The following is a 12,505-nucleotide window of genomic DNA, read 5'->3' on the forward strand; positions in this document are numbered from 1 at the left end:
TGCAGTCGTTGGTGGGGCCAAGGTGCATTTTACTGTACTTTCCTTAGTCATTACTTTGTCACAGACAGTGATATACCGTTTAGCGTTCACTGCGGACTTGAGATGAAGGATGTGGACGTTCCTTCAAATGGTTTCCATTTCGATTGAGGATATTTTTCTGCGAGGCGTCTACTGTTGGCTGATCACGTCAGGATATTACCGACGTTATGGACGTCGTCAGAATATAGACGGGGATTACTGGTCATGAGGTCATCATAGCAACTACAGTTATGGAAGTTAGAAAATCAATCAAGAAGACTAGGAGAGTGTTTCTGCCCGATAGAGCAGATAAGGAGTTGCTATCATTTCACTTAGACAATAAACTGACATCACTTAGTTCCAGTATGATGGACGTAGAGGAATTACAGGCAAAGTTTAAACATATTGTAAATGTGCTGTTCAGTAGTACGTCCCTAATAAGAGGCTTAAAGACAGAAAAGACCTATCGCTGTTTAACAACGAAATTCGGAAAATGCTGAGAAAGCAATGGCTGTTGCACTCTTGGTGCAAAAGAGAACGCGCAAATGAAGCATAGTGTAAAGGGATGGCCGCAGAGGGTGACGTGGTCAGGGTTGTAGGGCGTGGCTGGGTAGAAGAAAGTGGCTCTTTTTAGCAATATTCCTCTGTACTGTTGGTTCTTCCAATACATTTTCCGGTAGCTCAGCCCCACCACTCCTCTCGTGGTGGAGACGTGCTGATGCATACAGCCCGGGGAACGCGACGTTGCGCGCGGTCAGTGGCTGCGCAGGCAGTAGGAGGTTAGCGGCGCGGCCCAGCTCGCAGACGCGGCGGCTCATGACGATGCCGGGAGTCGCCGATGCAGCAGCGGGCAATGCCCCCCCGCCGACCAGTCCCCAGAGACAGCGTCACTGATGAGGACGACGTGACAGCGACCGAACGCCCAGTCGGTCGAACCGAATACCGACGCCCACCTCTGATGCCCTTAAATAGTGTAGGCCGCTGCTGAATCCGCCGGTTACGCGGCTGCGTCTTTATTAGAAGGTTCTCGATGAGTTGTCTAACGCAACCGCGCCACACGCGGCCCGCTCCTGCGTAATTCTGCTAATGCTGCGTTCTGATGGCTGCCGCGCACGTACACACATACCGATGGTCGTTGCAAAACTGTGTCACCTGCATAACGCGCCTGCCAGCCTTCGTCCGCCGTCTGCCGTGAGGCTGGCGCATCGCGCACTGAAACACACTAAATCACAATTTCGCACCGTATTTCCTAAAAATAACCCCTTGTCCTCTACAGTAGAACAAATACCACCGTCATAAGATAGAAAAAGATCTGGTCAAGAACCCGAGAAACATCTTCTCCTGTGTAGAAGCGCATCTAAACTTCCATCCAGTCTCTCGTTGACCAGCATGGTGTGGCAGGAGAAGGTAGCAAACGAAAGCCGCAGTTTCAAATTTCGCATTAAAGAATCGTTCACGCAGTAGAGTTGTACAAACATAGTGTCGTCTGATCATCGAACAGAGTCCCGTTCGATGACACTGTAATGAGCAATCCTGGTGTAGAGAAACAACAGAGAGTTGAAAACAGATAAATCTCCATGTGGGGATCGAATCCCTATTTGGTTTTACAGAGAGTACTCCACGGTATCGGCCCCTTTTTCACGAAGAATTTATCGCGAATCTCTCGTCCAGCGCAAAGCCCCAAGCGACTAAAAAAAAGCGGAGGTGACTCCAGTATATTAGAAGATAAAAAAACGGACCCTCAAAACTACAGACCAGTATCCCTAACTTCTGTTTGCTACAGATTCCTTGACATATTCTTAGTTCGAATATAATAACCTCTCTTGACACTGTGAAGCTCATGTCTATGAATCAGTATGGTTTTAGAAAGCATCACTCTTGGGAAACTCAACTTGCCCTTTTCTTACATGATAAACTGCGAAGTTTGGATGAAGGACAACAAATAAGATTCCATATTTCGAGACTTCCAGAAAGCATCTGACACGTTGTCCAACTGCAAGCTGTTAACGAAGGTACGAGCATATGGAATAAGTTCTCAGATATGTGAGTGTCTCGAAGAGTTCTTAAGTAATAGAAGCCAATATGCTGTCCTCGACGCCGAATGCTTATCAGAACAAGGCTATCGCGCGGAGTGCCTCAGGGAGGTGTGATAGGACCGCTATTGTTCTCTACGTACATAAATGATTTGAAGGACAGAGTGGGCAGCAATCTGCGGTTTTTGCTGACGATGCTGCGTTGTACGGTAAGGTGTCGAAGTTGAGTGACTGCAGTAAGATACAAGACGACTAACACAAAATTTATGTTTGATATAATTAATGGCAGCTAGCTCTAAATGTGGAAAAATTTGGATGAGTAGGAAGAACAAACCTGTAATGGTCGGTTACAATATTACTAGTGTTCTGCTCAACACAGGCAAGTTGTTTAAATATCTGGGCGTAATGCTGGCTCGGATCGCCCTGTGGTCGTCGAGTTGACTCAGTCTTCATTTGCAGCTGTGCCTCTGCATGTGGATGCGCGCCCTCTACCTGGTTTTTCACCTGGTGTTACCGGGCGGACTCAGGGCATACGCTGGGACGCTGGCAGGAGCTCGACCCAGGCCTCAGTTTCAGCTCCCGCCTCCTCATTGCTGTCTGCATCCAGCCCTCTCTCCTGTCATCGCTCACTCATATACACTGCATGACACCGGTAAGGAGGTTCGGGGGATTTGGTAACACGTATCGATACCACCCCAGAGGTACCACTGTTGGATTGCAAGTTACTGTCAGACGCCGATAGATATAGAACGGGATCCAGATGAACGAATGAAGCCCGCCCACTGAACCAGGCCTCCACAGCGCCATAAAGAAGGGTTTGCGGCGTCCCACTCACACTTGGAGTCTCTTCGTTGATACTATGAAGACAACACCTAGTGGTGACTTGGACACCATTGTTTAACCTATACTGCAGAATGCCTCATCCTTCATGCTACTGTGGCAGCGGGACTTATTTCTTGCTCCTTATTTGTAATTAGTCGTTGTACACTTGGAGAAATACAATTTACGTAAATTTTCTATTTGCTGTAATAACTTGTTCTCTGATCATTTCTATTCCTGTTCACCTTTCCTACGACGACAGTTGCCACACCACTCTTTAGCCCACCTCTCTTTACCGATGTGTATGAAGTTGTGCACAACAGTTCCTTCTCTGACCCAACACAATTGTGATATGCAGTACCGTTAAGAATTAAACTAGCAGTTCCAATTTTATCCTCTTTATCGTGATTAAGAATGTCTTTAAATACACAGGTATACAAAAGCCTTCAGACGTTGCCTGAAATTTGTGCGGTAAGACAGACGTATTAAACATTGAAAGGTTTACTAAATTTCATGTGAGCCACTCGTCAGTACCTGACTACTTTCAGAAAAAAATAAAAGAAAAGTGCTTAAACCAAAGACAAAGTAACATGTAAACTGAAGGGGAAGCAAAATGTAATATTATTATTTTTCATTTACCTGTGCTTGTTTAGAATTTTCGCTCACTATCATCACTGGACTACTTGCAGCACGTACTTAAACACGGTTTCGTTCTGTTTTAGGCCCCTCGAAACGTTTTGTCTGACATATAAGGTACTACTTTAATGAAATGAATAATATAATGTGATACACCGCAACTGTCTGTCGCTGAAAGGGTTAATGTTCTAAACCTATAGGGTTTTACTGTCTGCGGGTGAAGATGTCTCAGCCACATTCGCTTTTGGAGTGGTACGACATTTTTTTTTTAAATGTGTGTGACAGAACCATTTGGCTTGAGTTTACAATATTTCTAACACTAGTTTCTATGAAGTTCATTCAGTCATTCTTTAGTAATATTATGAGATGAATGTAGTTTGGCATCCACATGGACGAATTTCATACTACAAATTGACAGGTCTAGAATTTTATTTTTAATTGGTAGAACGTTCTTTCCGGTACTTGCAGTGTCTTTAATTTTTGTACGACCTGGTGCAGGTGGAAGGAAAAGTTGCATTAGTCTGGATCTAGGCTAGATCACAGAACTTTCAAGAAGTGCCTGCTCCGCCCAGCTCCCACGTCCACGGTAAGCAATGCCATAGCGCCTGCGATATGAAGATGCCAAGTACTTTGTACAAGTAGTTGCCTGTGGGGCACTAACCGGTCTTTGGAGAGATGCTATTTTTAGTGCTGATCTCAATCTACTTATGTATCAAGTTTTTCTGCGGATCTATAAAGAAGTCTGTCTAACTGTCAGAGCAAGTTAAACGTCCTGACTCATAGTGGTAGACCTTGCATGGTAACGGCTTTGATTGGGTACCTTTTGGGACTGAATTCTGGGGTAAGACCCCTTAATTGAATATTTGTTTTCTCCTTTTACTATTTATTGCTGTTTGTCGTTCATTATTTCATGCCCCCTTTAGTGTATATCTGGATAAACTGAGAGGAGCTAGTTAAATGCTACCTTGTTCTACGAGGACAGTTTGAAACGTTCGCGGAATCAGCAGAAAATGTCAGCACCAGCGCACCAAGATTTCCAAGTAATAATACGTCAGTCCTTATGAGTAACCATGTGAAATGTTAGTGGCGTGAGTAGAGATCTGTGGGTCGGACGTCACTCTGTTGTTGTTCCCGTGTAGCGATTTGTGAAGGCAGAAAATATCGAGATTCGAGCAGTGATTGAGTAATTCGTAAAGAAAGGTATGAAAGCAAAGTACATTCATGCTGAGTTTCAGAACACACTGGGTGACTCTTCTCCCTCATATTGAACTGTTGCCACGTGTACAAACGAGATAAATTTCGTCGGGACAGCTTAGATAAAAATCATCTACTAGTTCAGCGCAGCAACTCCTGCCGAAGGATCAGAAACCCATGAGAATGGACCTGATTATTTGGGCCGGTTTGTGACCACAGGTGAAACGTGGGTCATTACTGCACCCCAGAGACAAAATAACAATATAAGAAGTGGAAAAAACGTCGGTTCACCACCAGCAAAGAGAGAAAAGGCAATACGGTCCACCGTAAAGGTCAGGATGTCAATTTTCTAGGATGTAAAGCGATTTTGCTGATAGGTTATCTTAATGCTGGTCAAACAATTACGAAACAATACTGCCCTAACCTCTTGCGCCAACAACAGCAAGAAAAACGTGAAAGAAAGGCCAGAATTGGCAAGTGACAAAGTCATCTTTCATCAAGACAATGCATTCCCACACACAAGTGTCGGTCCATGGCAAAAGTATATGAACTAAGACACGAAATGTTGCCATGCCCCTCTTATTCGCATGATTTGGCTCCATCAGTCTTCCATCCCTTCCCCAAGCTCAAAATTTTCCTCGGTAGGTGGAGATTCCCTCCAAACGAAAACTAACTAAGGCGATGGGTATTTTGGAGGCTTATAGGAATCTAATTTTGGAGTTGGGATGATGACACTGGAACATTTCAGATCAAGTGCACTGGTGTACAGGGAGATTACATTGAAAAAATTGTAAGGTGGATAAATTTCGCACCTTACAAGCACTCATCTACATACTTTGCCGTGATTTACAACAGAAATTAGGTATCATTTGATAGGATAAATATATGAATATTTAAAGTAGACGGAAATTGTCACATACACCTTGTAAACAGTTGTTAATGCTTATTGCATGAAAGGTGATGGAGTGTCTTTTTTATCAAAACGGCTTAATGTACGATTGCCTACACTAGTAGAGGTTGGAACGCCAGTGGAAATGAAACGGCAGGTGTAACTCAAGCCCTGGGTGGAAAAACCAGCACAGTCGTGTTGGTCGTACTTAACACAGGAAGTAGCCATAACCGGACGGTCGGGGCACCTGAGCTCTGCAGAACACTGAAGTGGTGCCTGGCTGCTATTGTAGCTAGCTTTAAAGATAACCGGAAACTCTGAAACTCTTGGACGCAGTAGAGAGGAACAAGGAAGCGTTACTTCGGAAATCACGCAGGCTGGGTTATTTCCGAGGATTCTTACTCTGAGAAGCGTACCATTGTATGAATTCCTAATGAACGGGGATAGGTATTTCCTCGCAAACTTTCTGCGTTGGACGACAAAAGACGAAAATATGGTTGTTCGGTGGGCAGAAGAATCTGTAGAGAGGGAGAATATTCCGTGTTTTCGAGAATATGATTCGCCTTCTACAGTTACGAGGGAGGGGAGCCGAGCTTTGCTGGGAAGCCAGCAGTGAAGAGAATGAGGTCTTCCGTTTAGAGCGCCCGTGTTTGACCGTCACTCCGTATCGGCTTTTGTTGGTGCAGACGGACTTGCTGTCTTTGTTCTCAGGAGATTTTATAGTTAGAACGGTTAGGCACTGTACTGTTGCGAAGTTATACGATTCTGGACTTCGCCTCCGGGTAGGGAGTCGTCGTTGAGTACTCAGCGTTCGGTCATTGAGAGCAATTCTTCTGTCTATATTCACATAGAGACGTTTTCTGGATTCCGTCCTTGTGACTGGGAGTTCGTGTTTCTTGTCTGTAGAAGAGAAGACAGTATGAGAGTATACTAGTAAGAGGACCGCCTTCTGCCTTTCTCGTGTCTGAAACTGTTTATTTTGTGGCTGGAGTTCTTCCATCGTCGCAGACGTGTACGAGAACCATCACTCCGACGCACCGGACGCAGTAAATATGGCGATATTGCTAATTGCTTCGACTTATTAGGGCTATAAGGCTAAACAGCTGTTGTTGCTTTTGTTTCCACTGAGGTTGCACACCATTGTAGATTATCTTTGAAAGTAGTGTCTTCTAGTGTTTGGTACCTAGATGGTGTCAGTCATCTCACGTTATTTATATTAGATCACGAGGCCATAAAAAGGGGCAGATTTGGGAAATTGATCAGTAATATTAGTTATAAGAAGAAACAACATTTGTCATTTAGTAGTTACTAGTTCCCTTGATCTTTCATTTATGTTTAGGTTTGTAATTTATATGTTAAATAGCAAGATGGAGGAAATAATATCACAATTAAGAGATCCTAAGATTTGCTTCAGGGGGTAGTCAGGCAGGGCCTAATCTTGATGTTCACGTTCAGTATTTTCCGTTGCACACATCCATTTTACACCTGCCAGGGGTAGCATCTTGGAAAATAAGAAAACTTAATGAGGTAATTCATTTCTTTCTATTTCACTCCATGAACTTTTCAGACTACCCTGATATTATATATTAAGGTGTTGTATATTAAACCACGCCCCCTCATTATAAAGTTAGTTGAATCCACATGGGCATTTTTTAAAAATGTACTATGTTGTGTTAGGTTTTAGATGGAGTTATAATAAAATAATTGCTGATTTCTGTCGTTTTCCTATTTGTGTATGCGCTCTGAGCTGATAATACTGATTAATTACTCCATTTTGTTAGAGTTTACACCCACGTCATCCCTAGCCATATTCCACTCTCACCTTTCCCTTGCGATGCTCTGTAACTTCAAAGTAGCACTTAATTAAGTTGTGTACAGATTGGAATACAGGAGACATATTGTATAGTTGCACTTTATTTCACAGACGATGATACACAAGGAGTCTAAGAGTTGTTCAGCACTAAAGTCGGTGCGAATTACTGCATTTTCAGACGCTGATGCCCTTCTGCCTCCAGCCGTCGCCAAACTTCGCCAGAGCTTCGCCGTTGGGGTCGTATCTGGCATGCAGCTGCCTCATCTCCTGTGGCTTATTCTTAGATATGAACGCCAGGAATTTTGTGATGTCGGCCTTCTGTCCTTCTGAACACTCACCACAGTTGGTCTTCACCATCTCCGCAATCAGACCTTCGAACCAAAAGCATATTTTAAATCAAATTAAAATGTTTTCCTTGTTCACAACATTCCCTTATCGACTGAAGAGCAACGCATTTCACCGTATGTAATGTTTACGTTGGTGAAACTATGTTAACATATGCAGAACTATTTTAGCTGCTATTGAGCTAGAATTTCCAAACATTTTAAGCACTAAAAGGGTATTTAAAAATACGATCACTATAATCAAAGAGAACCGCTTTGTAAATGTACGAGGGCTATTCCGAAAGTAAGGTCCGATCGGTCACGAAATGGAAACGACTATGAAAATCCGATAAAGCTTTGCACAGATGGGTTGGGTAGTGTCTCTAGTATAACCCCCGTTAGCATCACGTCGCTCTTCTCATTTCTGAGCTCGCAGTGAGTGCGTAAAGATGTCTAGAAAATAGTGTCCGCCGCCAAGTACGGGGGCCTGGTGAGAAATTTCCCCTGAAGCTATGCAGCTAACATTACATAACTGTCGTGCTGTTTCGTCTTCAAGACAATTCTCAGCCGCATTCTGCAGGGGCAATGAAGATGCTCCTGCATCGTTTTCAAATGGAAATGTGAGAGTACCCACAATACAGCCCGTAATTGTCTCCCTCTGAGTTTCAGCTCTGGTCACATGAACCGCTGGTTATGAAGACAACATTTCGGCACAAGACAACGAGCCGTAGGCCAGCGTAGAGAATTGGCGGAGAGCACTGGCGGCTGCCTTCTATAGCGAGGGTATGGGAAAGTTGGTACAACGCTACGATACACGTCTAAGTCGGGTCGGCGACTATGGAGATAAGTAGCTGCAAGGTGTATCTAACTGTTGCAAATAAAACATTTTTGATTTTTACCGTGGTTTCCATTTCGCGACCTATCGGACCTTACTTTCGGAATAGCCCTCGTAATTTCGTTACAGAGAGCAGCTTACGATTTGCACCCGAACAGACTCAGCAAATTTGGTTGTAATGAGACAAAAGTAGACTGACCGGCATCAAGTATCACAACATCGAAAATAGCTCCGTCGTAATTCTGATCTGGGAAACCTTGTTTAGAAGTCTTTTGATTCTGTGAATCATTTCGGTGAGATAAGTCATTGCCCTGCCTTTCTCAGAATGAGACACCACTCTGTTCACTGTAATCCCTATGCGATGTGACGTAGAGCTGTACCTAAAAATGAACTTGTTCCACTAAGAGCCCATATGCGATTAACGAATGGCAAAAGTCACAAACAGTCACGTTGTTCAAAACGTCTTATGCCCATTCAGAGCGGGATATTTTCCTCGTGTTTAATGGCCGTGTGATACACCTGTATTAATCGACCCAACTGTAATGGAGCTCTGGTTAGGACATGTACCCATGTTCCGGAAACTCGGAATCCAAATCGCTGTGTAGCTTACTAAAATTAGGTTTGCAGTGGTTTCCCGTTTCACTTTCGGATCTAGAACACTGTCTTCCCTATCATTACGCAGTGTGAGGTAATGACCCGCATTTCCAAGAGATGTTAAACTCTAGTGTTTCTTCCAATTTTCTCATAAACAATATTACAGGTGAAATGCTTGTAAACTTATTTGTTAGCTTACGCAAGAATTGCTTGCAAACACTGAAATACGTCTCACTTGTGTTGGTTTGAAATAACATTGGACAGACTGGGAAAGTTGAACGAATAAAGGTAGTTTATATGATGTCATTTTCAGATTTTGTCCTGAACCACTTTTACTGTGGAGTTGTAGCTTCGGTTTATGCACCACTGACAGAATTACGATTCGATGTCATACTATGGCATAGAAATAGGTTACAAAAGAGAACGGCATTGTAGGGCTGTGCTACTGTCGATGATAAAGGCGTCAGTTGATGTTATCAATAACACAAGGTACATCAGACGTAGGTTTGTGTGATTTACATGTCGTACAAGGGCTTCGTTATTTTTAGTCTCCTTCTATCCTGTAATATCACATCGAATCTGGTGGCTGGCAGTGGCACGTTACCCGTAATTGCAATAGCACAATAAAAACAAACAGTTACAACCAAAAGCAGAAAATGACGCTGTGCAAGCACATTACTGGACGATACAGAATGAGAACTGGAAAGCATAAATGGTCATAGGTACGTTTTACTGACAATTGTCAGTGAAATGTTGAAAAATCTAAATAAGAAATTCATATAGATAAATTAGTGAATTCACAAACACCTTTCCAGAAAATAATTCATGACCTTTCTTCAGCAGTTATTCATTGTTCCTTTGAAAAGGTGAATTTTAACTCTATGGCGTATGCAAGCAGTATGTCTCCCCAGACTGAAACTCTGCATTTGAACCGGAATGGAACTTGAAAGACATACTCGTAGCTAATCGTTAAATGCGCATTTCCTAATTACTAATTTCTTTATTTTGTTAAATCTTTATCTTAGCATTATGTCAAAATAAATGAATTTCACAATTTTTACATGTTGAATTAACTACGTAAAATTGCTAACGGCCGCGCGGGATTAGCCGAGCGGTCAGGGGTACTGCATTCATGGACTATGCGGCTGGTCCCGGCGGAGGTTCGAGTCCTCCCTCGGGGATGGGTGCGTGAGTTTGTCCTTAGGATAATTTAGGTTACGTAGCGTGTAAGTTTAGGGACTGATGACCTTAGCAGTTAAGTCCCATAACAATTCACACACATTGGAACATTTTTTTGTTAACACAACAGAAAAAGTTACCTTAAATACCTGTGGCAGAACCTTAATACACGGTAATAATAGAACCCCAAACTTTATAGTGATTTGAAAGGTTTAGTATTAGAAAGCGAAGTTTTGTGGTTCACGGCAAGAATAGCACAGATGTCCTTTTCATAGGAGTCTGCGGTAATAAAACTTAGGTGAGATTCATTATGTTGGCGACAGCTGAGGAGTTAATTTTAATGTAAAGTACTGGACCTGTTCTTCAAGAACAAAGTAAGTGAAATGCAAAGAAACTGAAGAAGGTGGTACGCTTATACACTCCTGGAAATTGAAATAAGAACACCGTGAATTCATTGTCCCAGGAAGGGGAAACTTTATTGACACATTCCTGGGGTCAGATACATCACATGATCACACTGAAAGAACCACAGGCACATAGACACAGGCAACAGAGCATGCACAATGTCGGCACTAGTACAGTGTATATCCACCTTTCGCAGCAATGCAGGCTGCTATTCTCCCATGGAGACGATCGTAGAGATGCTGGATGTAGTCCTGTGGAACGGCTTGCCATGCCATTTCCACCTGGCGCCTCAGTTGGACCAGCGTTCGTGCTGGACGTGCAGACCGCGTGAGACGACGCTTCATCCAGTCCCAAACATGCTCAATGGGGGACAGATCCGGAGATCTTGCTGGCCAGGGTAGTTGACTTACACCTTCTAGAGCACGTTGGGTGGCACGGGATACATGCGGACGTGCATTGTCCTGTTGGCACAGCAAGTTCCCTTGCCGGTCTAGGAATGGTAGAACGATGGGTTCGATGACGGTTTGGATGTACCGTGCACTATTCAGTGTCCCCTCGACGATCACCAGTGGTGTACGGCCAGTGTAGGAGATCGCTCCCCACACCATGATGCCGGGTGTTGGCCCTGTGTGCCTCGGTCGTATGCAGTCCTGATTGTGGCGCTCACCTGCACGGCGCCAAACACGCATACGACCATCATTGGCACCAAGGCAGAAGCGACTCTCATCGCTGAAGACGACACGTCTCCATTCGTCCCTCCATTCACGCCTGTCGCGACACCACTGGAGGCGGGCTGCACGATGTTGGGGCGTGAGCGGAAGACGGCCTAACGGTGTGCGGGACCGTAGCCCAGCTTCATGGAGACGGTTGCGAATGGTCCTCGCCGATACTCCAGGAGCAACAGTGTCCCTAATTTGCTGGGAAGTGGCGGTGCGGTCCCCTACGGCACTGCGTAGGATCCTACGGTCTTGGCGTGCATCCGTGCGTCGCTGCGGTCCGGTCCCAGGTCGACGGGCACGTGCACCTTCCGCCGACCACTGGCGACAACATCGATGTACTGTGGAGACCTCACGCCCCACGTGTTGAGCAATTCGGCGGTACGTCCACCCGGCCTCCCGCATGCCCACTATACGCCCTCGCTCAAAGTCCGTCAACTGCACATACGGTTCACGTCCACGCTGTCGCGGCATGCTACCAGTGTTAAAGACTGCGATGGAGCTCCGTATGCCACGGCAAACTGGCTGACACTGACGGCGGCGGTGCATAAATGCTGCGCAGCTAGCGCCATTCGACGGCCAACACAGCGGTTCCTGGTGTGTCCGCTGTGCCGTGCGTGTGATCATTGCTTGTACAGCCCTCTCGCAGTGTCCGGAGCAAGTATGGTGGGTCTGACACACCGGTGTCAATGTGTTCTTTTTTCCATTTCCAGGAGTGTACTTTGGCGAGAGACTGAAAGAGAGAGACTCACTCTTGGCGACCCTGGACCTGAGGTTGCAGTCGTGATCGGCGTCGCTGAGGAAGCAGCTGACGGCGGCGTCCACCCTGGCCGGGTTTGCCAGCACCTCGTCCACGTCGATGGCGTCCAGCTGGGAGAGCAGGCGGCTCCGGGCTGCGACCAACGCCAGCGCGGCGGCGAGCAAAACGAACGAGCAGCGGGCCATCACTGAGAAACGTGTATGCGAGTCTGCGACGCTTGCGAGTTGTGGTGTGCTGAATGCGCAGAGCGCCTTCCTTTTAAACAGACGTTCTGTCCCCAATGTTTCGTGA

At 45.1% G+C, this 12,505-nt stretch overlaps 2 protein-coding genes across 2 annotated transcripts in view; one reads left to right on the forward strand and one right to left on the reverse strand.

Annotated features, from left to right (window-relative positions):
- LOC126263080 (uncharacterized) overlaps nt 1–12,505 on the forward strand; it is a 303,789-nt gene that overhangs the window by 100,985 nt on the left and 190,299 nt on the right. The window lies entirely within an intron of this gene.
- LOC126263448 (ejaculatory bulb-specific protein 3-like) lies at nt 7,577–12,399 on the reverse strand. The gene is made up of 2 exons (XM_049960542.1): nt 12,207–12,399; nt 7,577–7,773 (listed from the first exon to the last, which is right to left on the reverse strand). The coding sequence occupies exons 1-2, from the start codon at nt 12,397–12,399 to the stop codon at nt 7,577–7,579; spliced, it is 390 nt and encodes a 129-aa protein (XP_049816499.1).

Source organism: Schistocerca nitens, chromosome 6, assembly GCF_023898315.1.
Source record: "Schistocerca nitens isolate TAMUIC-IGC-003100 chromosome 6, iqSchNite1.1, whole genome shotgun sequence".
Taxonomy (NCBI): domain Eukaryota; kingdom Metazoa; phylum Arthropoda; class Insecta; order Orthoptera; family Acrididae; genus Schistocerca; species Schistocerca nitens.

Coding starts and splice junctions, on each gene's coding strand:
- LOC126263448 (XM_049960542.1), bottom strand. CDS start 12,399: ATGGCCCGCTGCTCGTTCGTTTTGCTCGCCGCCGCGCTGGCGTTGGTC. Junction 7,774..12,206: donor CAGGTCCAGGGTCGCCAAGA/GTGAGTCTCTCT, acceptor TTTGGTTCGAAG/GTCTGATTGCGGAGATGGTG.